This window comes from Dromiciops gliroides, chromosome 3, assembly GCF_019393635.1.
Source record: "Dromiciops gliroides isolate mDroGli1 chromosome 3, mDroGli1.pri, whole genome shotgun sequence".
NCBI classification, from domain to species: domain Eukaryota; kingdom Metazoa; phylum Chordata; class Mammalia; order Microbiotheria; family Microbiotheriidae; genus Dromiciops; species Dromiciops gliroides.
The window spans coordinates 541,314,031-541,337,825 of NC_057863.1; the positions used below are offsets into that span (position 1 = coordinate 541,314,031).

Sequence of the window (23,795 nt, forward strand, 5' to 3'; positions counted from 1 at the left end):
TCTCGAGTTGGCACAAGAAATTAAATGGGAATTTGGGGTGAGGTGGAAGCCACAGATGACACATGGCCAGCAGAGAACACAGAGCCTATAGCCAAATACTTAACCCAAATTTTACAGTAAGGTATTGTAAACACCCCATGAAAAAAGAATAGGAAAGGAAAAATTCAGACCTTTTTTGGTATGAAGAAAGAGACAAAAAAATTTTACTCAGATTTTCTAGATTGCAGAGTCACCACACACCTAACCTCTGCAATGTGGAAGGGATAACTGTATATAATAAAATAATAACTGCTAGATGGCACAGTGGATAGAGCACTGGACGTGGATTCAGGAAGATCTGAATTCAAATCCAGCCTCAAGTCTTTAGTAAATGTGATCAGGGCAATTCACTTTCACTCAACCTCTATCTGCCTCTGTTCCTCAGTTATAAAATGGAGATAGTAATAGTACCTACCTCCCAAGGTTGTTGTGAGGATCAAACAAGATAATATTTGTAAAGTGCTTGGCAAACCTTAAAGCTATAAATAAATGTACAACAATTATTGATATCTTACAAATGAGGAAACCGGGGCTTAAAGAATTTAAGTGACTTGCTTCTAGTCACATGGCTCATGTCAGAGGTAGAATATGAACCTAGGTCTTCTTGACTTTGAATTCAGAGCTTTAGCCAGGAAACCATGCCCCCTCTTAAGTGCATTACATATATGCATAAGAAAGTCGAGTCAAGAAGTCAACCACCAGAGGGCTAAGCACCTGGCACTGGATTAAGCCCTGGGGAAATTAAAAAGGTGCAAAGGGATATGTAATGTTTGATCATTTTAACTGGGAGGTATAATAGATATAGTGGTAGCTAGGAAAAACCTTGATGAATGAGTAAGATTGATAGGCCGAGGTGGGAGAAGGTATTCTAAGCCTGGGAACAGCTGAGCAAAGGCCCAATGCAGAGGAAATATTAGATGTGGTTCATATACTGCTTTATATATAGTACTAACCTCTACACCTGTGTGTGGTTCATCTTTCCCATTACACTAGAAAATGACCATAATGAGGACTGTCTCATGCTTCTTTCCATCTACCTCAGTGCCCACTACCAGCTGCATCAGGAAATTTTTTTTTAACTGAACATTTGATCACTGGGGATCATATTCCACTTATGAGTTGAGAGACAGCTGGTAGCACAGTGCATAGAGAGCTGAATCTGGAATCAGTAAGATTTAAGTTTAAATCTAACCTCTGACACTTACTAGCTGTGTGATCCTGGGCAAACCATCTGACCTCTGTCTGACTCAGTTTCCTCAACTTTATTTTATTTATTTATAGTTTTGAGTTTTAAATTTTATCCCTCCTTCCCTCCCTTCCCTTCTCTCTCCCTGAGTCAGTAAGCAATCAGATATGGGTTATACATGTGCAATTATGTAAAACATGACCATATTAGTCATTTTGTACAAGAAAACTTGAATAAAAGGGGGAAAATGAAAGAAAGTGAAAAATAGTATGCTTCATTCTATGTGCCATCAATATCAGTTCCTTCTTTGGAGGTAGATAGTATGTTTCATCAATAGTCCTTTGGGATTGTGTTGGATCATTGTATTGCTAAAAATTAAGTCATTCACAGTTCTTCATCAAACAATATTGCTGTGTCTGGGCACAATATTCTCTTGGTTCTGCTCAGTTCACCATACATTAGTTCATACAAATATTTCCAAGCCTTTCTGAAATCATCTTGCTTGTCATATCTTATAGCATAATAATATTCCATCACCATCATATACCACAGTTTGTTTAGCCGTTCCCCAATTGATGGGCATTCCTTTGATTTCAAATTCTTAGCCACCACAAAAAGAGCTGCTAGAAATATTTTTTGTACAAATAGGTTTTTTTCTCTTTTGGAGGATGTTTTTGGGATATAAATCTAGCAGTGGTATTGCTAGTTTCCTCAACTTTAAAATGGGGTTAATAATAGCATCTACCTCCCAGGTTGTTGTGATCAAATGAGATAATATTTGGAAAATATGAGTAAAGTATTGAGCATAGTGCCTGGCACATAGTAGGTGATATATGTGTGTATGTGTATATATATGTGTGTGTATATATTTAGAGAGAGACACACACAGACATAGAGACACACACAGAGAGACAGAGACACAGAGAGACAGAGAGAGATGGAGGGGGAGGGGAGAGGGAGAGGGAGAGACAGAGACAGAGAGAGACACAGAGAGACAGAGAGAGAGACGCAGAGAGAGAGAGAGATTGATTCTCCCCCTTCCTCCCCTTTAGGAGTTTGTGCTTTCAATATTTCAAAAGAGCCATGATTTCACAAGTACAAATAGAAGATCTTACTTGATGGCCAACCTGGCAATTCTCATCCCTGAACTTAGCCAGGCTGGCCCTGGAGGACCCATATTCTGCCAGAGGCTCATGGTTAATGTGTTTCTAGCTGGATAGAAAACTGATAGAATTTCTGTTGTTGATAGAACCCAGGGTCACCTTCAGATCAGAGGAGGACCTTGGAAGAGGTTTGTAGATCTTTTATACATCAATCTAGGCAATTTTCCTTGCCTCTGTCCTCTCTCAGCTTCTTCAAGGATTCTACTATGGGCAGAGGAATGTGGGCAAATTGGTTGTATCAGGTAATGGCTTGTAGTGAGAAGTCACTACTATAAAATGTCCTCATGACAGGGTGGTGACAGTGTAGGACTCAGTGATGCTACCTGGGGGAAGGAAGAGAGGGTAACACCCAGTATATGCACCAGGGAAAAGAGAAGAAAGCAGGGGAGATTTTTTTTTAATTTTAAGTTACAGTTTTTTCAATTATCAAGCATTTATATTTTTCCCTCCCATTTCTCTCGGGGCGCAGGGTAGGTAAGGAGGGGGGAGAAAGAAAGGAAAAGAAAAACAACACCTCTGTAACAAATATGCGTAGTATAGCAAAGCAAATTCACATATTGGCCATGTCCAAAAATACATTTTATTCTTCATGTTAGTTTATCACGTTTCTGTCAGGAAATAGAATACCACTCTTCATCATAGACCCTCAGGAATTATGGTTGATCATTTATATTGATCAGAGTTCTTAAGTCTTTCATTATTCACTTTTATAACATTGGTGTTATTCTCCTACTTCTGCTCACTTCACTCTACATAAATTCATACAACTCTTTCCAGGTTTTGCTGAAACCGTCCCCTTGTTTTTAATACAAAAAGTACTCCATTTCACTCATATACCATAATTTGTTCCCCAACAGATGGACCCCCTCTAGTTTCTAGTTCTTTGCCTCTATGGATAAAAAAAATTGCTATAAATATTTTTGTACATATAGGACCTTTTCCTCCTTTTTTTGATCTCTTTCCTACTAAGGGTCTGAGGTTGGATTTGAACTCATACCTTCCTGAATCAAGGTTCTGTTTTCTGTCACATAACAGTTATTATTTTATTCATTATTATTATCTTATAGTTATTGCTTATTTGTACATAGAGGGGAAAAGTCCCAGAATCTCAAGAATTAGATGTCAGAGTTCCTCTAGTTTAAACTGTACTTAGCTATGGTATAGCTTGATCAAAGGGCATGTACAATTTGATAACTTTTGAGACATAATTCAAATTGCTCTCCAGAATGGCTGTACTAATTCAAAACTGTTGTACTCACAGTATCAATGTCACTGTTTTCCCACAGTCCCTCTAACATATCATTTTCCTTTTTATCAACTTTGCCAAAGTGATGGGTGTGAGATGGAACCTCAGGGTTGCTTTAATTTGCATTTTGCCAATTATTAATCATTTGGAGCATTTTTTTTTTCATTTTTGCTCAATAGCTTAGGTTTTTTCCTCCCTTGAGAAAGGACTAGAGGAAATTCTTGGGTGGGAAGTGAGGGCAAGAGGAATGGAAGGGAATAAGCATTTATATAGCGCCTATTATGTATCAGGCACTATGCCAGGCACTGTGCTAACCACTACAGATATTTCATTTGGTCCTCACAACAACCCTGGGAAGTAGATGCTATTATTATCCCCATTTTACAGTTGAGGAAACTGAGGAAAACAGAGGGTAAGTGACTTGCCCCGGGGTAATGCAGCTAGTAAATATGCCTGAGGCTACCTTTGAACTCAGATCTTTTTGACCCCAATCCAGTGCTCTATCCACTTCAGTCACCAGGAAATGAGAAGTCCGGTAGAGGAGAGAAAGGGAAAGGGGGCAGAGAGGGAGGGAAAAAGCAGCAGGAGAGGAAGGCAAGAGATTAGGGAAAGAGAAGAGAAGATAGAGGGACAAGAGGGAGAGGAGAGAAAAAATGGCTGGAAGGTAAGGAAAGAGGGGAAGAAAAAAGGGAGGGGAGGGGACAGTTTAAAGAGAGAGTTGGAAGGAAGGGAAGGAGGAGAGAGAGGAAGAGTGAAAGTAGAAGGGGAGGGAGTGGAGGAAGGAGAGAGAGAGGAAAGAGGGAAGGAGAGGGAGAAAGAGGAGGGAGAGGAGAGAGGAGAAAAGGTTAGAGAGCATCCAAAGTAGAGGGGAGAGACGAGCGAATGGAAGGAGAAGGAGCAGACAGGGCAGAAGAGGGGAGAGAGGAAAAGAAGAAAAGGTAGGAAGGAGGGAGAAAAGGGAAAGGAGAGGAGAAAGGAAGGTTAGAGAGCATCAAAGAAGAGAGAGAGGAGAGAAGAGTAAATGGAAGGGGGAGGAGGAGAGCAAGGAAGAGGAGAGGAGAAGAGGAGAGAATTAGTGAAAGCTGGGGAAGACGAGAAAGGAGTGGGATGAAGGCAAGAAAGGAAGGAGAAGAGGCAGGGAGAGGAGGCAGGAATGGGAGAAAAGCAGTGGGAAGGGACAGAAAGGTGGGAGAGGAAGGAGGCAAAGCGGGGTGGAGGACAGTGGGACCAGCGGGAGGAGAAAAACTGCAGAGGGGAGGGGGAAGGAGGAGAAATCTGAGGGGAGGTTGGTACGGGGGCGGGACTTCCGGACGCCATCTGCGTGAGTGGCAGGCGGGAAGCGGAAGTGGAGGCTCTGCTGCTAGTGGTGCTGGGGCCGGAGGAGGGACGCGCCTGAGCGGGGCCGCCGGGACCGAGCGAGAGACAGACGCGCCCACCCGCCGCCGCCTGGGGCCCTTTCGGACCCTCCGCCTGAGTGAGTGCAGCTGCGGTTGTGGAGCCCAGCGGGCCGGCTTGAAGGATTGGGCGGGGGCGGCGCCTTGTTATTGTAAGAAGCCTGAGGCCTCTCCTCTATTCCTCCCTCCCCCAGCCCCTCCCCCTCCCTCGGACTCCCCCATCTAGCCCCCCACCCCAGTGAGATGTCCCTCCCCTCCCTGCCCAGGCCTTCCCGCCCCCCATTCCTTCCTCCTCGCGATTCTGGTGCCTACCCTTCGCACCCCAGATTGGGGTATTCATCTCCCACGCCCCCCCCCTTCCTGGACTGTAGGCCCCGGAGTAGGCCCCCTGGCCCTCGCCCGCCTCTCCGAGCCCCCGTGGCTCGTCCAACCCTCCTCCCGGTCAGCGCCTTCCCCCGGCAGCCCTCCACCTGCTGGTGGCCTTCTCTCTCCCATCCCTGAGTTTGAGCCCCTGATTTTGGCCTCTCTCCATCACTGGGAGCAGGAGTCCCAAATGTGATGAGAAGCCACGACTGCCATCCCGGCCCCTCCGCACTCCATCCCCACTCTTGAACAATCAATCATCCCAACTCATTCCTAACTTCTCCCACAGCCTCTCAGGATGAAATTCATAGACTCCCAGAATGTTAGCAGAGACGGGGGTCCTCAGGATCTCCATTCCAGGTCACGGGCTCTTAACCTGAGCTTTATTAACTTTTTTAAAAATTGACAACTATTTCACTACAATTGGTTTTCTTCATAATACTATGTATTCTATTTTATACATTTATAAACATTCTGACTTACGAGCCCATAGGCTTCACCACACTGACACGAGAAAAGGTGAAGAACTCCAGCACTGAAAGGGATCTTAGAACCTTTGGAGTCCAACTCCCTCTTTTACATATGAGAAAAGTGAGGCACAGAGTCATTCAGTTAGTGTCAGAAGCATTTGAAGTCAGGTTTATAGTGCTCCTAGCTTTCCTCATTTTACAGATGAGGAACCAGATCCAAAGAAGTCATTTGCTTAAGGTCACATTGCTAGTTCTGTAAATAATTTTCTTTTGTTAATTTTTAAATTGCCGGTTATATAGTGCTGCATAATTTATTTCCTTTACATTGTTATCTCTCTGGCAAGCATCACTCTCCTAATTTACAAAAAGAAAAATCATATGGGAGGATCAGTGGCCATGGCTTCTTTAATACTCCTACTAATGGGGAAAGTGAAGAAGTGTATCTACCCTATAAGTTCCTTGATTTGAAGAGTCCAAATATTGGAGGATGGGGGCATGTCATTATAGGAGGGGGAGAAGAAAGAGAAAATACACCGCCTGGTTTGCATTTGGTTACACCCTGTGTCTCTGAGTTCTAATCCAGAATGCATTGTTCTGGTATAAAGATTGCGGTGGAGAGAGAAAGGAGCAGACCATTGTGCTTTTAATTTGGCTGCCTGGGCATTTGGTAATAAATTATGATGTGCTAGAGCCCTGGGACCCTCCCACCAGTGCTCACTGGAGGTGGGGCATTGCACTCCCCTTCAAAGTAATCCTACTGGCTTCCTTCTGAAACAAAATAGGAGTCCTTAGGTCAGAATGGAAACATTCTGAATCTTCTAAGCCTTCGTTCAACTCCCTTTCCCCCCTTCTCCCAGTTGTTTTCTAGTTCAATTTAGAGAAACATTCAGCTGAGTGATAATTTATAATTCTTTATTGTTGATGCAGCGTTCTGATTAGGCATAGTACTCCAAGCTGGAGTAAGCATCCTGACCACCATTGGTCTAAGTATTGTAGACAAAGTTGAGAATAAATTATGTCTAAAGATGCAAAATAGTAGAACTAAGAAAATAACCTGAAGAGACTCTTCCAATTACTATTTCTGCTAAATCTCAGAATCCATTACTTGATGTCTGCCCAGAGAACATATTTTAATGGATAGTCCTTGACTTCTCTGGGATGTAGTCTCTTGGGGTGCAGTTTGCAGACCTCTTAAACCTTTTATCTGTAGACTGTTAGGCCTTTCTGATTGAGCCTGCTGTTTGTGATCACAGAATGTAATGACTAGCTGCCCCCAGGGATGATTATGGGAACAGCATGGGGCAACAAGGGGCACCAGATCCCCCTCTGTTGGTACACATTTTGTAATGCTAGTTACAATTTTGCCATTCTAGAGGTCAGTATGTTTTGTATTCCCTTAATACTGATTTCTTAGGCCCCCAAATCACTAGGGGTTATATGACCTAGCACAAACTGCCCTATATGTAGACTCTTATTCATTCTTCAGTTTTGTTGTTAGAAATTAAAGAATTTACTGAATCAAATGTCTAGGTAATATGAATTTTGTAGCATGCATTTTCCTTGATAATCCTTCTCCTGCTTAGTTCTGGAAAAGTAGATTTTGTGGGCTACTGGCTTTTTCTTTTTTTACTGCCCCAAAAACGTTTCTTTAATTTGCCACTCTAGGATGAATGAAAGATACTTTGTATTGGAAGATTTGAGTTTGGCAGAAAAATACAAAATTCAAGTGTTTGAAATCACAAAGAAACAAGATTTCACTAAGATACTTTGCCCTTGTGTGGGAGGAAGAAGGGTGGCCTTGTAATTATAGCAACACATTAGCTAGTTAAGAATATTTTGTGCTCTCCTCCTAGTTCTACCTGCTGTGTGGCCTTGGAGAAGTCACTTTTCTGTTCCTTAGTTTCTCTATTTGGAACTTTTCCATTTTGTAGATGAGAAAATTGAGACACTAAAGCCATAGAATGTAAATAAATAAACTTGAGAGTAAGAAATTCTTCATTAATCAGAATATTTATTAGAAGTGATCACTATCTTTTCCAGTTTCTTCCTGTACAAAACCTAGCAAAGGATCAGACAATAGTTATTGTTTTAGATTACATATTATTTAACAGTGGGAAATAATTGTAATTTTTAAAAATTATTTGGCTTACGAGGACCTGGGATCAAATCCAGACTGTTCAATTTATTAGTTGTATGACTTTGGAAAAAGCTACAATCTCTCTATGTCTCAGTTTCCGGATGTATAGAATGAAAGGATTAAATTAGACGATTATCTAAGGTCCTTTCAGGCCCAAATCCTATGATTTTATCATTGAATAATCAAACTACTTGGATTGAGTTTAGAAAAATCCTTATTTCTTTAAGCTAAAATGAGGCTAAAGTTGAAGTGCCATTTTGAATTGTTGTTTTGATCAAAGATGCAGGTATACAACAACTGAATTCACACCACATGGAAGTATTCTTCAGTCATTCATTTTAGTCACCTCACTTTTACTTTCATCTGCTTCTGTTGCTTCTGGGTAAAAAATGTTTTCTGTGATAGCATCATAGTGAATATAAAAAAGAACTCATTTTCCATATTAAAATAGAACTATCAATTATACCTTGTAATTTAATTGTCACCTTAACACCTAGCATATTAAATGTTAGTCCATGTGGAGTAATTAGTGGTGAAAATACTGTGTAGTGAAAGTCCTAAAATGGTTAGGCTTTTAAAATAAAACCTGCCTGTAAAGGTGGGGAAATAGACAGAAATGGAAATGAAGCAGTCCCTGCTTTCAAGGAGCTTTCCCTCCATCCAGAGAGACAACTTGTACAAATATGTCTCAGCAAACCATATAGAAAATCAATACAGAGTAATTTGGGGGAAGGTACCAGCCCCTGGAAGGGTCAGAAAAGGCTTTATATAGAGGGTGACACATGAGCTGGGCTCTGAATAAGGGCCCTTTGACTTTAAGAAACCAGAGATTCTGAGAAGCAGAAGTAAGGAGGAAATGAAGTTCAGGAGTGGGGATACAGTCAGGTTGTGAAGAGGCAGGGGACAGGAGAGAGAGAGTCCTGGGTGAGAAAAACAAAGTCAGCTCAGCTGCATCATAGAGTGTGTGGAATTAGAAAGGGTGGATTGGAGCTGAGTTCTGAAAGGCTTTAAATGCAGAACAAAGGAATAATCCTGATGCTTTTAACCTTTTCCACATGGATATTATTTTTTATCCCTTGTTGAATTATTTTCATTTCTTTCTTTAATCTATTCATCCATTTAGAGCGTGTCCTAACAAACTGCCACCATACTCTTAATTAGAGCACCAGAGATTTGTATTGCAGCCCTTCATAGTTCCTGTGTGGAGCATCATGGGATAGTAGAAGGAACACTGGCCTGGAAATCAGCAAACCTGGGTTCCAGTCCTTGCCATTTATTACCCTTGGTGGTCTTAAGTTGTTTTACCTATATGAGCCTTCGTTTTTTTATCTGCAAATTCAGGGTGTAGGACTAGTTACTCTCTGAGATCCCTTCTAGATCTAAATCCTGTGAGAATTTTTTAGATAAGTAATAACTCATTTCATGAAGGAGATGACCCATAAATCATAGGATTCAGAGATGAGAGTACTTTAGAAATCATCTTGGGGGCAGCTAGGTGGCGCAGTAGATAGAGCACCGGCCCTGGAGTCAGGAGTACCTGAGTTCAAATCTGGCCTCAGACACTTAACACTTACTAGCAGTGTGACCCTGGGCAAGTCACTTAACCCCAGCTGCCTCACTAAAAAAAAAAAAAAAGAAATCATCTTGTCCAACCACTTCATTTTCAAACAGGTGAACTGAGACCCAGAAAAATGATATGATGTGTTCATTGATACATAGCTATTAAGTGGTAGAGCTGAGATTTTTCACCTAGATCACCAGATTCCAAATCCAGTACCATTTCCACTGTGCTATTATATAGCATTTTATAGTTTATACAGTGTTTTTTCCATAATAGCTTTGTGGGGTCAGCGGTACAGTTAGGGTTATTTCCACTTTACAGGTGAGGAATCACAGCTCATTGAGGTTGTATCTTTCTGATGGTCATAGAAGAGCCTAGACTCAAGGCCATTATAGTAGAGATACCAGATCTTCTCTAGGGAAGTAGTGGGTGGCATAGTAGAACATGCTGTCGTTTTGGAATCAAAGGTGGATTTAAATCTTGGGCAAGTTACTTAACTTCTCTGGGCTTCAGTTTCCTCATCTATAAAAAGAATTGGGCTGGATGGTTTTTGAAGTCTTTTGCAGCTTCAAATCCCTTATGTTCATTTATAGTAGATGGTTCAGGTGTGATCTTATCAGTGATGTTTCAAAATTGTCAAATAACTTCTGTAACTATTGGTTAAATTGACAGCAGAAGATTGCTTCTAAATCCAGTTTATGGATTAGGATGACTCCAAAAATTCTATTCAATCAGAATATTGCATTTAAAAATTCAGAACATTAGATCCAGTGTGTATACTGTTATTAGCTCTTCCTGTTTTGGAACATGCTGTAGCCAAAGTGGACTTGACTGTTTAAGTCATCCTGGCAGTACCAGGCATGGGTTTGGGGCTTTATCCCAGTCTTTATTGTTCAGATTAGTGATTTGTCCTTAACTAGACACAAAAAGGGAAATGAATTGGAATATCAATCAACTTGTTTCATAAAAATATCTCTATGGGCCTTCAGAAGTATAAATGTATGCAACAGTATCTGTGATAACATAGTATACTGTTTTTTAATCTTTAGAGTCCAGTTATTTAGTGGCCACATATTCTAACCTTGAATAATAATTTGGGATAACTCTCAGACTAAAAAGATTGCATTAATGAAGATTAGGATTTACTTTCAGTAACACAAATTAACAATGAAAAACTCAGTTTCCATTTAATCAGCCTCAAATATAGGTTCAAAAGTTCTGTTAGTCTGTAGAAATATTAACCAGTCCATCCAATTTTCTCCAATCCTTATCTGTAAAAGGAAGGGTTGGATTAGATGATCTCTAAAGCTTTTTCTAGCTCAAAAATTCTACAAATCTGTGAGTTGATGAATAAGTGTCCTGGGGTCATAGCAAAGATAAATTGGGTAGTAATAATTTTAGGTAATATGAAAAAATAATCAGTGCTGGCACATATTAACACATGCTTAATAATTGCTTACTGATGATATTTGGAATCTTTAGTGACCTGTCCCGGATCCATTGGAATACTGGACTTAAATGACCCTCTGATTTTTTTCAAACTTAATTTATTTACATCTACCAATTTTCATGATATGTTAAAACTCAAAAAGCAAAAAAAAAAAAAAAGTTTAAGCAGTGAATTAATGGATTGTGCTTTCATTTGGGTGTAGCATGTACTTTAGCACTAATACAACAGTTCATTTGTGAGTTACAGCACGATAAATATTTGCTAAATTAATGAAATTCATGCCATTTTAATGGAGAGGCTTGCTGTGTATGGGGATGAGGTGGGGAAAACCTGAATATTTGGTTTTTGCCCTCCCCCATCAACCATGTTGTTTTCTGTTTGGTTTTTTTTGTTTGTTTTAAACCAGGCCTTAGCTCCTGTAGCAAAAATCTTCCAATGGTTGGGAATTTTCTGAGTTCCTTAACTGATTTTTTGGAAAGTCAACATTATTTCTAATTTAACTAAACTTTAATACTTACTAAATAATTTTGCTTGTTCTTGCTCCTTTTGATCTCTTACCCAATATGAAAAGAGCCAGGCATCTTTGGGACATTGATTGGTACATTTGTAAAAGACTAGCACCCAACCCTTTGACCAATTCAAAACCTTGAGTGGTTCCTGCTTTAGTGAGATATTTATATAGTATTAGGTAACCCCTGGATTCCTTCCTATCACTTCAGCTCTCCTCCAAACTGTGTAACTAGCAGTCAAAACAGCTCTTGTGTAGTTTTCATTGATCCATAAGTGGCTAATCCCCTTGCGCCTGCACTTATGATAAAATATAAACATGAAAAATTTATATAGATGTAAAGCACGCTTAGAATAGTTCCACTGATTTTAATGCATTGTTCCTAAAAGACAGTCAAATCTTGGCTAGAGTATAATGATACCTAGATATTTATGGTGCTTAAAGCAGGGTCATGTCTCAGAGCCTACTCCCTACTAAAAATAAACCACAGTTGCAAATTTTCTAGGCAAAGGAAAAATGAAACCTTAGTATTTTTAAACTAGTGTACAATATTTTTTAAAAATTTTGGACCGAATCTGTACTTTCATTGGTATAAGGAGCTCTGAGAGGCATTATAGGGTATTAGATCTAGAATTAGACCTGGGTTCAAGTTCCTTCTGTGCGACCCTAAGCCAATCACTTAATCTCTCAGTGTTCCCAGGCAACTAATGTTATAAATTTTTAAAGTTGTTGTTCTACCTTGGTAAGGGGATTTTCTTTGCTGGAGCACTCCCTGCTTGAATGAAATCACTGGTGTTGGCAAATAAAGAGAAATCCCCCTGAGAAATCTTTGTGCCCATTCTCATCTGGTGCTTGCCTGCCACTTAACAATTTTACAGTTACTTGAAGGCCAAGAGACTAAGCAACTTATCCAGGGTCACATAACTGGTATATGCCAGAGGCAGAACTTGAACCCAGGTCTTCCTGACTCCTAGGCCAGCTCTCAGCCCACTAGATCGTGCTGCCTCTAACTAGTCATGGCAAATGTAAGTCTTAGTAGTATAGTAAAATGGCCCCACATACTGCTGATTGAGTAAATGTCACTTACACACTCTTTCCTCAGGTGTAGAATGAGCCAGGGGGACTCAAACCCAGCAGCTATTCCACATGCAGCCGAAGATATTCAAGGAGATGACCGATGGATGTCTCAGGTATTAAGTTTTACTTATCTCATATGGGGCCATCCACTTTCATTTTTGAGAAGACCCTAATGGCCAAAGCAATAGAGTGGCCATTTTTTTCCCCCAGTTAGGCAAAAGGCATTTTTATTGAACAGAATCATAAAATAAGATATTATATGTGGGGTGCCTCATCCTACTTCTGGTTCCTCACCCTACTTCTATTTGCCATAGTTGTGTGCCAATTCAACAAATATTTATTAAGAGCTTACTACATTCAAGGTATAGAGATAAAAATGAAACCGTCCCTGTTCTGTGAGAGCTTTCGTTCTACTGAATAAGTAAACTATAACAAGATGCTTTGAGAAGCATGGGAATTGCTCTCTGTAATGATAATTGAAGAAGGCTAGGAATGTATTTAGAACAATCTGAACTTTTTCATTCCTACTTTTTTTGGGGGGGGATGAGGCGGTGAGGGTTAATTGACTTGCCCAGGGTCACACAGCTAGTAAGTGTCAAGTGTCTGAGGCCAGATTTGAACTTGGGTCCTCCTGAATCCAGGGCTGGTGTTTTATCCACTGTGCTACCTAGCTGCCCCTCCAGTCTTAACTTTGTAATAAGCCAATAAAAATCTGAACTTTTTGGGATTGAATTTAAAATATTTTAATCAGCAAATTTTATCCTTTAGATAAAAGTAATATTTTTTAAAGCCCTCATGAGGGTAGTTCTCAGAAATAGCTCGATGCTACTCAACATAAATATAATTGTAAAATACAGGGTTTTAAAACTGTTTTCCTTCATTAATGTTTAGCTTTGTAGTTGAATATGCCCCTCTATAATTATAGCCCATTCATTTTTCTCATCATAATTTGGGTTCATAATTCAATTCACTTTAAAGAATCAGGATTTATTTAAACTTTTATTAGACAATCTGTTTTCTATTTATTTGACCTACAAGTTGGTGTAGTAGAAAGACCACTGGATTTGGAGTCAGAAGACCTGGGTTTGAATTTTACCGTTGATGCACACTGGCTGAGTTTCTAGGAAAGTCCCTTTACCTCTCCAATTCTTGTTTTCCTCAAATGGGAACAGTAATACCCCAGAAAGAACTATTTAAGTGTGGATCATTATTATTATTATTACCTGCCTCATACAATTGTTAACGAAAGCACTATATCAACTTTAATGTACTATTTAAATGGGAACTGCTCCTGAGCATTCTTTTTGTCATTGTTTAGGTTTTATTCACTATAGAGTAGTCCCTTATTTTCTGTCTCTTTCAACTTCTAATATTCCAAGATTAGGTGATCTCTATCCATGTCCTTAATGGTTTTATACCATTTGATTGTATTTCCTCCCTGATTTAAGATTTGATCGGTTGGCTCAGAAAAATATATTAAATAGTAAGCTTTAAAAAAAAAACTTTTAAAACAAAACACTTTTTGTATTCAGTGTGTACATACTATATTAAGAGTATATATGTGGGGGCAGCTAGATGGCGCAGTAGATAGAGCACCGGCCCTGGAGTCAGGAGTACCTGGGTTCAAATCCAGCCTCAGACACTTAACACTTACTAGCTGTGTGACTCTGGGCAAGTCACTTAACCCCAATTGCCTCACAAAAATAAAAATAAAATAAAATAAATTTAAAGAACCTGAATAAAATAAAATTAAAAAAAAAAAGAGTATATATGTGGGGGCAGCTAGGTGGCATAGTGGATAAAGCACCGGCCCTGGATTCGGGAGGACCTGAGTTCAAATTTGGCCTCAGACACTTGATACTAACTGTATGACCCTGGGCAAGTCACTTAACTCTCATTGCCCCACCAAATATATATATATGTGCTGTATAATGGGTATCGTATTTCTTGCCTTCTCATTGGATAGGGGAAGAAGGTAAGGAGGGAGAGAATTTTGAATTCAAAATAAAAATTTCAGAAAGAATGCGTGTACATTGACCAATCAACAGAGTTTGGAGTTAAAGTAGATTAGTATTTGTTAAATTCTTATGTTATTTAAGTTGGTGATAAAGAGTTACAGAAATTGATCCAGTAAGTTGATTAAGTATTTTTTATGTCTCCTAATGCCTTAAAACTCAGAAGAAAATTCATGGAAGCTACTTTATCATTTTGATGCTTTTAGTTGCCCCTTTTTGGATCTGTTCCATCATGCCCATTATTAAAGCATAGTAACTGAAACTGTATCCAAGAGTTGCCCTCAGATGACTAGGGTTGGAAAACAGTGGATAGTCGAGCTATTAGGGAATTGTGGGGAAGAGACCTTTTTAACTGTTTAATAACTAAAGAGAAGCTTTGATCAGACAGCCACAGGAGTTACTCTCAGCTTCAGATTTGTGACCCTTTGGTTGTACTGTAACATAACCATGAGCTGATTTCTTGGCATCATTGAGGACATGTGCATTAAAGAAATGAAATGATGTGTCTTGGCCAGAAAAACATCCCCTTTCCTTACCAGTTAAGTTTTGTTTGTTTTGCCTCTTTTTGGAAGGCACTGTGGTACAAGAAAAAAGTGACTATGAAGTCAGAGGACCTGGGTTCAAATCTTACCAGTGATGCTTACTTGTGTAACCTTTGGCCAAGTTCTTAACCTCCCTGGACCTCAGTTTCCTCATCTGTAAAATGGGGGTTGGACTAGATGGCCTTTAAGGTCCCTTCCAGCTCTAGATCTACATATGATCCTGTGATTCCTTCAGAATAAGAAAACCTGGTGTCACACTTCTTTTAATCAGTAGTAGATTTCAAGGTGTAATGGCCAAAACTTGGGGAAAGCATTAGTGGATATAGTATGTCAGTGTTGTGTTCCCAAGACATTTAATGGAGACAAATTAGGGAGTCTCGTGGCCATAACATCTTGTCAGAAGTAGGAACTAGAATTTAAATTCTACTGCACATCCTTGAATTCTGGATGAATCTTTGTAAATGCTAAGAAATAAAAGTATTTCAGCCAAGTCTTACCCCTGATGCCTACTGCCTAAGTAATCTTTGGAAAGTTACTTAATCTCCCTGGGCCTCAGTTTCCTCCTCTGTAAAATGAGGGGGTTGGGTTAGATGGCCTCTAGGGTCTCCTCCAACTCTAAGTCAGTGACCCTGTGACTTAAGGATACAGAATTTGAGGAGAGAGACTTCAGTTAAAACAACAACTGAAAATCCCTAAAGTCCAGTTTGCTCTATTTTTATACATTTGGGCTAATAAAATTCATGTTAGGCTTGTCCCACTGTTAAGATTTTAACAGTGTGCCTGTTTATAGTACAATTACATAAGGATAGTCAATATAGTGGAAGAGAAAGAAATTTCAGATGTAAAATTCTAACCCAAAGAAATGAGCCAATGGAGAAGAGAGAAGGTAAGGTTTAAAAGACTGGCAGCAGAGTAACTGGTTGGACAACTGTTCTTTGTAGGCCAAGAAATCTCAAAGGAGAAGAAGTGCTAGTTTCTAATTCTTTCTTCTTCAAAACAGCACAACAGATTTGTCCTGGACTGCAAAGACAAAGAGCCTGACGTCCTGTTTGTGGGAGACTCCATGGTGCAGTTGCTACAGCAGTATGAGGTAAAGGTTGGGGGGATAGTCATGGAGTTGAAATACTGATCGGTGGTATCTGCTAATTACAGGTTTTCATGATGATTTGAATTTAAACTTAGATAATTTTGGGAGAATCTTCTGCTTTGAGGTAGGATAGTCAGATAAGTTTAAAGGCATGTTTGGTACCACTAGCATATTAGGGCATAAATGAAATGTCATTTAAAATTAAATTTACAGTGGATAAAGCACTGGCCCTGGATTCAGGAGTACCTGAGTTCAAATCCGGCCTCAGATGCTTGACACTTACTAGCTGTGTGACCCTGGGCAAGTCACTTAACCCTCATTGCCCCACCCCACCCCCCAAAAATTAAATTTACAAGCACTTGAAATGTCCTGTCTCTGTGTCATACCATTTCTTTAGGTGGATATAGAGAGAGAAAAGAAAGAGTATGAAGGAACCAGCTTAATGATAAACGTTGGTATATCTTACAGGAGTAGATTGTATTACTGGTGGATTCTTGTGTAAAGTACTGTGGAATCATATGGTAGTCTTTTCAGATCTATAGCCATGTTAATTGTTTTGTAATTCAAAAGATGGGTTTCTTTTTCATTTGAAATGCCTCACGATGTGCTGTGAGATTTATTTTCAGCTAATTGTTGATTTAGGGAACTTGTTTTCATGTTTCTAGATATGGCGAGAGCTTTTTTCCCCTCTTCATGCACTGAATTTTGGGATTGGTGGTGACACAACAAGGCATGTCTTATGGAGACTGAAAAATGGAGAACTGGAGAATATTAAACCTAAGGTAAAATAAAACTCAGCAAGTAAAGTGTTTTTTCCATTTACATAAAGAAAATCATTAATCCTGGATATGTCACAGTTCAGTAGAGTAATGAAAATTATTTAGAGTAAATAAGCAAATAGTAAAAGACTTCATTCCTTTCATATACTAATTCATTGTAGCACCTGAAATCATGTGTCTTAGGGTAAATCATTATATAACATAATACCAAGTCAAATAACTAAGAAAGCAACATTTATTTATTTAGGGCCAGGTCTGTGATTTCATTCCCATGAAAACACCAAGCACTTCTCTGTAAATTAAGCCTTAGAGAGGACATGGAAGTTAAGGGTTTCCCCATGTTTCAAAAGCTATGAAACTTACTGAACAAGATTAAGGAATATATCAGCCTTGTTCTTCACTGAAATAATAGTGTTTTACAATATCAAGAACCCGGAATGAAGACAAATAAAACTTAACGTATGATTATGGGTAAAGATGGTTGTTTGCTTTTTCTTTTTACTTTCTACCTCAGAAAAACTTTTATCTTCATCTTTCTCTTTCCTAACAATTTGGAGAAGCACGTGGTTTTTATATTTACTCATAAAAGCAGTTGTTTCTCATTAAACAGTAGTCACCGCCTAAAATAATGTTCTTCTGTTACAGGTTATCGTTGTCTGGGTAGGAACAAACAACCATGAAAATACAGCAGAGGAGGTAGCAGGTGGGATTGAGGCCATTGTACAGTTGATTAACACGAGGCAGCCACAGGCCAAAGTCATCGTACTGGTATGCAGTCCTTTGGTGTGAGCGGAGACCTTGACGTCTCCAGGGCAACTAGAGAGCATTGTATAAATTCTCAAAGATATCAGTGTGTTTCATTTACTCAGGAGTATATGAAATCTTTAGATGAGAGCACTTTGAGAAAGGGAAAGGCTACTTCTGCTAAAATCTCTTACTGTCCTTCCCACATGTATATCTGCTGCCCTAACTCTGACCATTCCCATTGTCATTTCCCAGGCCAACTGGTATTATCCACTCAGCATCTTCCTTCATCAGTGTCTGGAGGTTGCAGTCTTTCCTATTGTTGTAGGTAGGCTAGATCTTTTTCCTGCCTCCAGTGTCTAAAAAAGTGCCTAAATAACCTGTGAACTTTCCAGAGACATCAAATGAGAAGTTCTGACTTCTGAGTATAACTTGATTAGGCCTGATTCAAATCAGCTTAGACAGTTTGTTCCACTTCAAATAGGTGTGTGTGGATATATTTATTAGAACTCTGAACTTTTCCAGAGTTCTTGCAGATCAGAAAAGTTTCTGCACCTACAATATAAGTTTGCATTCTTTAGGTTTTACATACATACCTACAGTACATTCTGAGGGTGATAAGAATGGTAAGGGAGAATGTTCTTAGTATCCACCAAACAGAAAGTGCTCTGTCCTTCTATAATATTAGAAATTAGGGGCAGCTAGGTGGCACAGTGGATAGAGCACCGGCCCTGGATTCAGGAGTACCTGAGTTCAAATCCAGCCTCAGACACTTAACACTAGCTGTGTGACCCTGGGCAAGTCACTTAACCCCAATTGCCTCACTAAAAAAAAAAAAAAAGAAATTAAACCAGGGAGTCATCCTCATCTTGAATAAAATGCCTATAACATTACAACATCTATGTAAAAGAGTAATCTCAAATACTAATAGACCAGTTTAAGGCCATTGGTTGAGTGAAATGAAGTGCTTCCATCTCCTAAGTGGGATAGAAGAGTGGTAAGAATCACAGATGTGTGAAGTATCTAATAGTAAGAACAAGTGAATATAGTTATCCCTTTCACAGTGAGACTTTCCCTATTGGTTTCAATATCGAGGGTTGATATATTTGGGTAGGCAGAGGAAATTAAATGAGAATTTTGGGGGAACTTTGCAGAAGCCTCAGGCAACACTGGAAAGCCAGCGGGCAACACAGAAAAGTTTAGAAACTCAGAGATGTACTATCTATATCTCAACATATTCTGTCTTTTAATGCTGTAAACCCTCCCAGAAAAGAAAAAGAAAAAATTCAGAGTTCTTCTGTGGTACAAAGGAGGACCAAATATTTTACAAAGATTTTCCAGATCCCAGGGTGCACACCCCCTAACCTCCCTCAATGTGAAAGGGATAACTGTATTCACTTATGTTCTGCTCATTTCATCATTGATGTCTTTTGTTTGTTTATACTGCCCCAGGGTCTTCTTCCTCGAGGTGAAAAGCCCAACCCTTTGAGGCAAAAGAATGCCAAGGTAAATCAGCTCCTCAAAGTCTCTCTGCCTAAGCTTGCCAATGTTCAGCTCTTGGATACAGATGGGGGCTTTGTGCACTCAGACGGTGCCATCTCCTGCCACGACATGTTTGATTTCCTACATCTCACAGGAGGGGGCTATGCAAAGATCTGCAAACCCCTCCATGAACTGATCATGCAGCTGTTGGAGGAAACGCCTGAGGAGAAGCAAACCACACTTGCCTGACTGGCTCCCATCAGTGTTAACAGCATCACAGCCTCATCTGATCAGTTATATCACTGGCACTACAGAATCCTTCTCTTTCTTAAAGCACTTTCCATTTTAGAATGTTCCTGGATGTTCATATCTAGTGTTTGAAGGGGAGGGGGGGATTTAAACTTGGTCTTGTACATAAAAAGGTTTGGTTTAACTACAAAAAAATAGCAAAGGAAGGTTATTGTTTTTAAGATATTCTTCAGTTGAAACCAGAACAGGACTTTTTTAGTTGTTTGTGTGACGCTCATTGTTCATCGTTGTTCTCCCTAGGACCACATCAGCCTAAGTAATGAACAATACCCAACTCCCTTTGTTCTTCCTTTTCTATGGATTATATAATATGTAATAATTTAGCTTGTTACCAGAATCACATTCCACTTTGCTTAAAAACAGATGTGGGTTTTTTCCCCCAGTTTTAAAGGTTTGTATTTAAGTTTGTTTGTTTTTTTTAATGTGACTCATGTTCTGGATTTTTTTTTTAAGCCATAGCACCAAATTGAACATAATTGGCATTCAAAAATAGGAGGTGCTACAGGTAGTAGTGAATGTGCTCTGCTCTCTTAATTCCCTTCTTGTGCTTCTTTTATAAGATCTTAGCTATGCCCAACAGGTTTTTGCCCTAATCTTTGGGAAACTTTGGAAGATTTTTATTTTTTATGCTGCTGAATATCATGTCTCTAATGGACCCACTCTTGCATTTTCTCTCTCCCCTCCCCATTTTTTGGTCCATGTTGACATATGCCATTACAAGATTTTAACAGTTCTTTTGTTCTAAGAGCTCTCTTTGCTCATAAGTGTGAATCCCCAGACAGCTGTTCCTATGATAACATTACTGACTCCTCATTCTTGTGTGGTGTTCTGTGCCACTGAAATCCTGTGCAGTGCTGTCCATGTTCCAAGTTCTGATTTTTAAATTTTTTTTAGATGCATCTGTCATTTCCTTAAAAATATTTTTCCCTTTTGGGGAAAAAAATTAGTTATTTCCCTTTCTACATAACCTAAAATTATTTAAAGCCTTATCAGGACTTAAGTTGTACATTTTTGTTTATTGTTATTATTTTTGCAGATGTTTTATTCCAACAGAAATTGGCCTTTACAAAAGGAGAAGCAAGCAAGTGTAGCTTTGCTTTGTAGAGAATCCTTCCTTGCTTCATATTCTAATAAGAGAATTAGGTTGGTGTAATTCTTAGGGTTCCTTATGAATGTATTTACACATTACCCCTCCTCCCAAGATCTTTTCATAAGTGGGCTTGATATATTTTTCAGTTTGCCTGAGAAAGAAGGAAAGGCTTTTAAAGTAGGGGGTGGGAGGGGAAGGGAAAATATAGCTAAGAGTTCATTGTATACCTATGGGAAATATACAAACTGGAATTATAAAAAAACATAACTTTAAACTGGACTAGATGTTTATTGCAGTAACCAGTTAAGGTCCAACTTATTCTATGCTGCAGTGATTGAGATTACTAGCACCCAAGATCTAACTAGGAGGATATTCACGTATGGTCTGTGCTTTGCTTTTAAAGCAAGTGTCTGGGTTCGGTGTGAGCATGAGTGTTATGACCCACTTTTGATCAGAAGGAAAAGAAGGGATTTGGGCTGTTGTTCCTCCCCTCCCCAAACCTCCTGTGACTTAAAGAGTCTCAGGTAAAGGTTTCAAAGCTTTTAAAAATATTTTTATTGGTATACATCATTTTCCCATTGTGTCATGTGTTTCCTTACAGAAAACATACATGCTGCTCATACAGAGCTTGTTTGCTACCTTAAAATTTCCCTTTGGTTTTGCTCTTGTTCTAAGATTGTTCAGAAGAGGCCTGCCTTTAGTTAAGGCAGAGTTTGGGGGGTTCAGAGTTTGGCTAGAGACTACCCAGGTCTGTGTTCTGCTCCTTTCTGATTAAGATTTCTTACTATCCGTGTCTCCTTTCAGGTTGTCACCTGGTGGCAGTGTGGCCTCAATTAACTAAATTACAAATTACCCCTTATAGCATGTGCACTAGTTTGTTGCCCAAGCGGTCACTTCATTTCTTAAAACTCTACATTTCCTTTTCTTTCTATATATGCTCCCTCTGATATTAGTACGTTTTATAATCGCCAGAGCTACTGGTAATCATGGTAGTAATATGGAGTCTTACTGCCTTTTAAGTAGAAAAAGAGAATTATTTTGCTCCTTTGCAACATCCCCCTATTAAGTTCGATTTCTTTTCTTTCCAGAAAGTCTTGTCTGCTATTCTTTTAGCAATGTCCTAATTTCCTGCAGTGATAGAACTTGATGCTTACACTCTGAACTCTGCTCCCTCCTGTGTGGTTCTTTTTATAAAAAGTTCTAATTTATTGGCTTGAGTAAAATGGACTGGCTGCTAATTTTGATAGATTGACCCATTCTCTAGGCAGCTGAGCAGAGGTAGTTCTTACCTTTCTCCTTGCCCGTACTCATTCAGAATTCTCTAACCCCACTCCTGCCATCATGTGTGCCACCTAATTTGACCAGGCATTCTCTTTTCTTTGCTAAGTCAACCAGTCCCAGCATATGTACTCATGGCTGCTGAGGTCATTTATTCAGTCTTTGGTTATGGAAGTTCAGTGCTACCTGTCGAGGGTGACCTGGGACAAGGGTTTTTCATCTGACATTCATAAGCAGTGCTTAGGTCACCGCCTTCTTAGGTCTACCCCAACACTAGGTTATCTGTTTAAACATGACTTTTCAAATGAACCTCAAACCAATCAAACAAACAAAAAACAACTAGAGGTGGTCTCTGTCTTCCATCATGTCCTTTCATTTTTAAAAAAATCTTAACTGGCTGTGAAAACCCTAACCCTTTTTTTTTAAACCTAGTCGCTGTTTACAGCTGTATGCTGAAGCCTGAAATATTGTCTGTACTGTGGTGTGTGAGCATTGCCAATTTTATATTTATTGCAATGATGAAGAAATAGAAAAAGTGTGGAAATAAGGAGCATGTCCAAGCTCTTAAATATGTATGGATGCATGTGGAAGAACTGAGGTGGGGCCACCAGGGAAGAAGGCTTTTTTTTTTTTTTTAATAAATAAGAGCTTTCCTGGCTTCTCCCTGATGTTCCTGCTTGGGGAACACCGCTGCTAGCTGACCGGACCTCCCCAAGGGAAGTTTGTGATTCTGCTTTGGCAAAGTTGCATTGACTGGTAGAAATCACTCTGTTTTAGTGCAGATTTCAATATAAATGTAAACATTTCATCCAACCATACTGGTGTGTCTTTTCTGACTTCTTTCCCACAGGTAGGCCTCCATGGGCTTCTGGGCCTCCATATCAGAATCATAAGAAAAAGAGCAGTTTTAATATATCCTGTGCCTTTTCTGCCTTAAGTTGGTTGGGCCATCCAGACTTTTTTCATTCTTCATTTAAGAGAGACCTGAAGTAATGTGAAAAATGGAAATGCATTTTTGTAGATGGGAAAATTGAGGTTGGGAAGGTTGCCCAGATTTATATAAATGAATATCAGTTGCAATTAGAAACTAGGACTCCTAGCTCCTAAACAAATGCTTTGGCTTTCTCACCTCCTTACTCTCTACAGTTTGGTTTCCTATCACCAGGATTTATTTCACAATGTATGCAACTCTCTCACACACACATATACAATTAGCCCCTTTTAACATCCTTTTTAGTACCATGTCATAAGTCCTGTCCCCAGCCTCAACAGGACCCTCAAAACTAACTTAGTAAATTAGATCTAAGTTGCTGTAGAAAATTCTGAGGCCCCAGTTTCCTTATCTATAGAAAGGTATTAGACTTATGACCTTTTAAGTGTTCTTCAACTTCTGAAATCCTGTATTTGAATCACTTAAATATGTTATACTTATGTGCATTTTAGAGGGGGTGAATCAGCCACAGAAATTCAGTATCAAGAGAACAGAAAGTTAAAGTATAAACCTCTCTTTTGCAAGTCATTTGATGGGTAGACCTGGAACTCAGGAGAGAGGTTAGGGCTCTGTGTATATAGATGTTTTAGATCTATCTCAGAGTCATCTACAAAGATACAATTGACCCAGGGGAACTTGAGGTCATTCAGTGAAAGTGTACTGTAGAAAAAACGGCCCCCAGAGGTGCTCCTACTTAAGGGGAATGTGGAAGGTGAATCAGCAAAGCAGGCTAAGGAGGAGGAATCAGGAGAGTAATGCCACAACCCAGAGAAGAGAGCCTAGGAATGATGGAGAAAAGGCTTTTGAATTTGCTAGTTCTGGAGAGAGCATTTTTAGTTTGTGATGAGGTTAAGAGGACTAGAACTAGAAGCAAAGCAACTTTA

At 39.4% G+C, this 23,795-nt stretch overlaps 1 protein-coding gene across 2 annotated transcripts; it reads left to right on the forward strand.

Moving 5' to 3' along the window:
- The first annotated feature begins 4,969 nt into the window (after nucleotides 1-4,969).
- Nucleotides 4,970-22,733, forward strand: PAFAH1B2 (platelet activating factor acetylhydrolase 1b catalytic subunit 2). Of its 2 annotated transcripts, none has more exons than XM_043994336.1 (6): nucleotides 4,970-5,180; nucleotides 12,620-12,707; nucleotides 16,152-16,241; nucleotides 16,904-17,020; nucleotides 17,663-17,785; nucleotides 19,214-22,733. In XM_043994336.1, exons 2-6 carry the CDS (start codon nucleotides 12,627-12,629, stop codon nucleotides 19,490-19,492), a joined length of 690 nt encoding a protein of 229 aa, XP_043850271.1. In that variant the 5' UTR covers nucleotides 4,970-5,180; nucleotides 12,620-12,626; the 3' UTR covers nucleotides 19,493-22,733. The 2 variants fall into 2 exon arrangements, with proteins under 2 accessions (XP_043850271.1, XP_043850270.1); XM_043994335.1 differs by having other exon boundaries at nucleotides 4,970-5,108.
- Nucleotides 22,734-23,795: the final 1,062 nt, after the last annotated feature.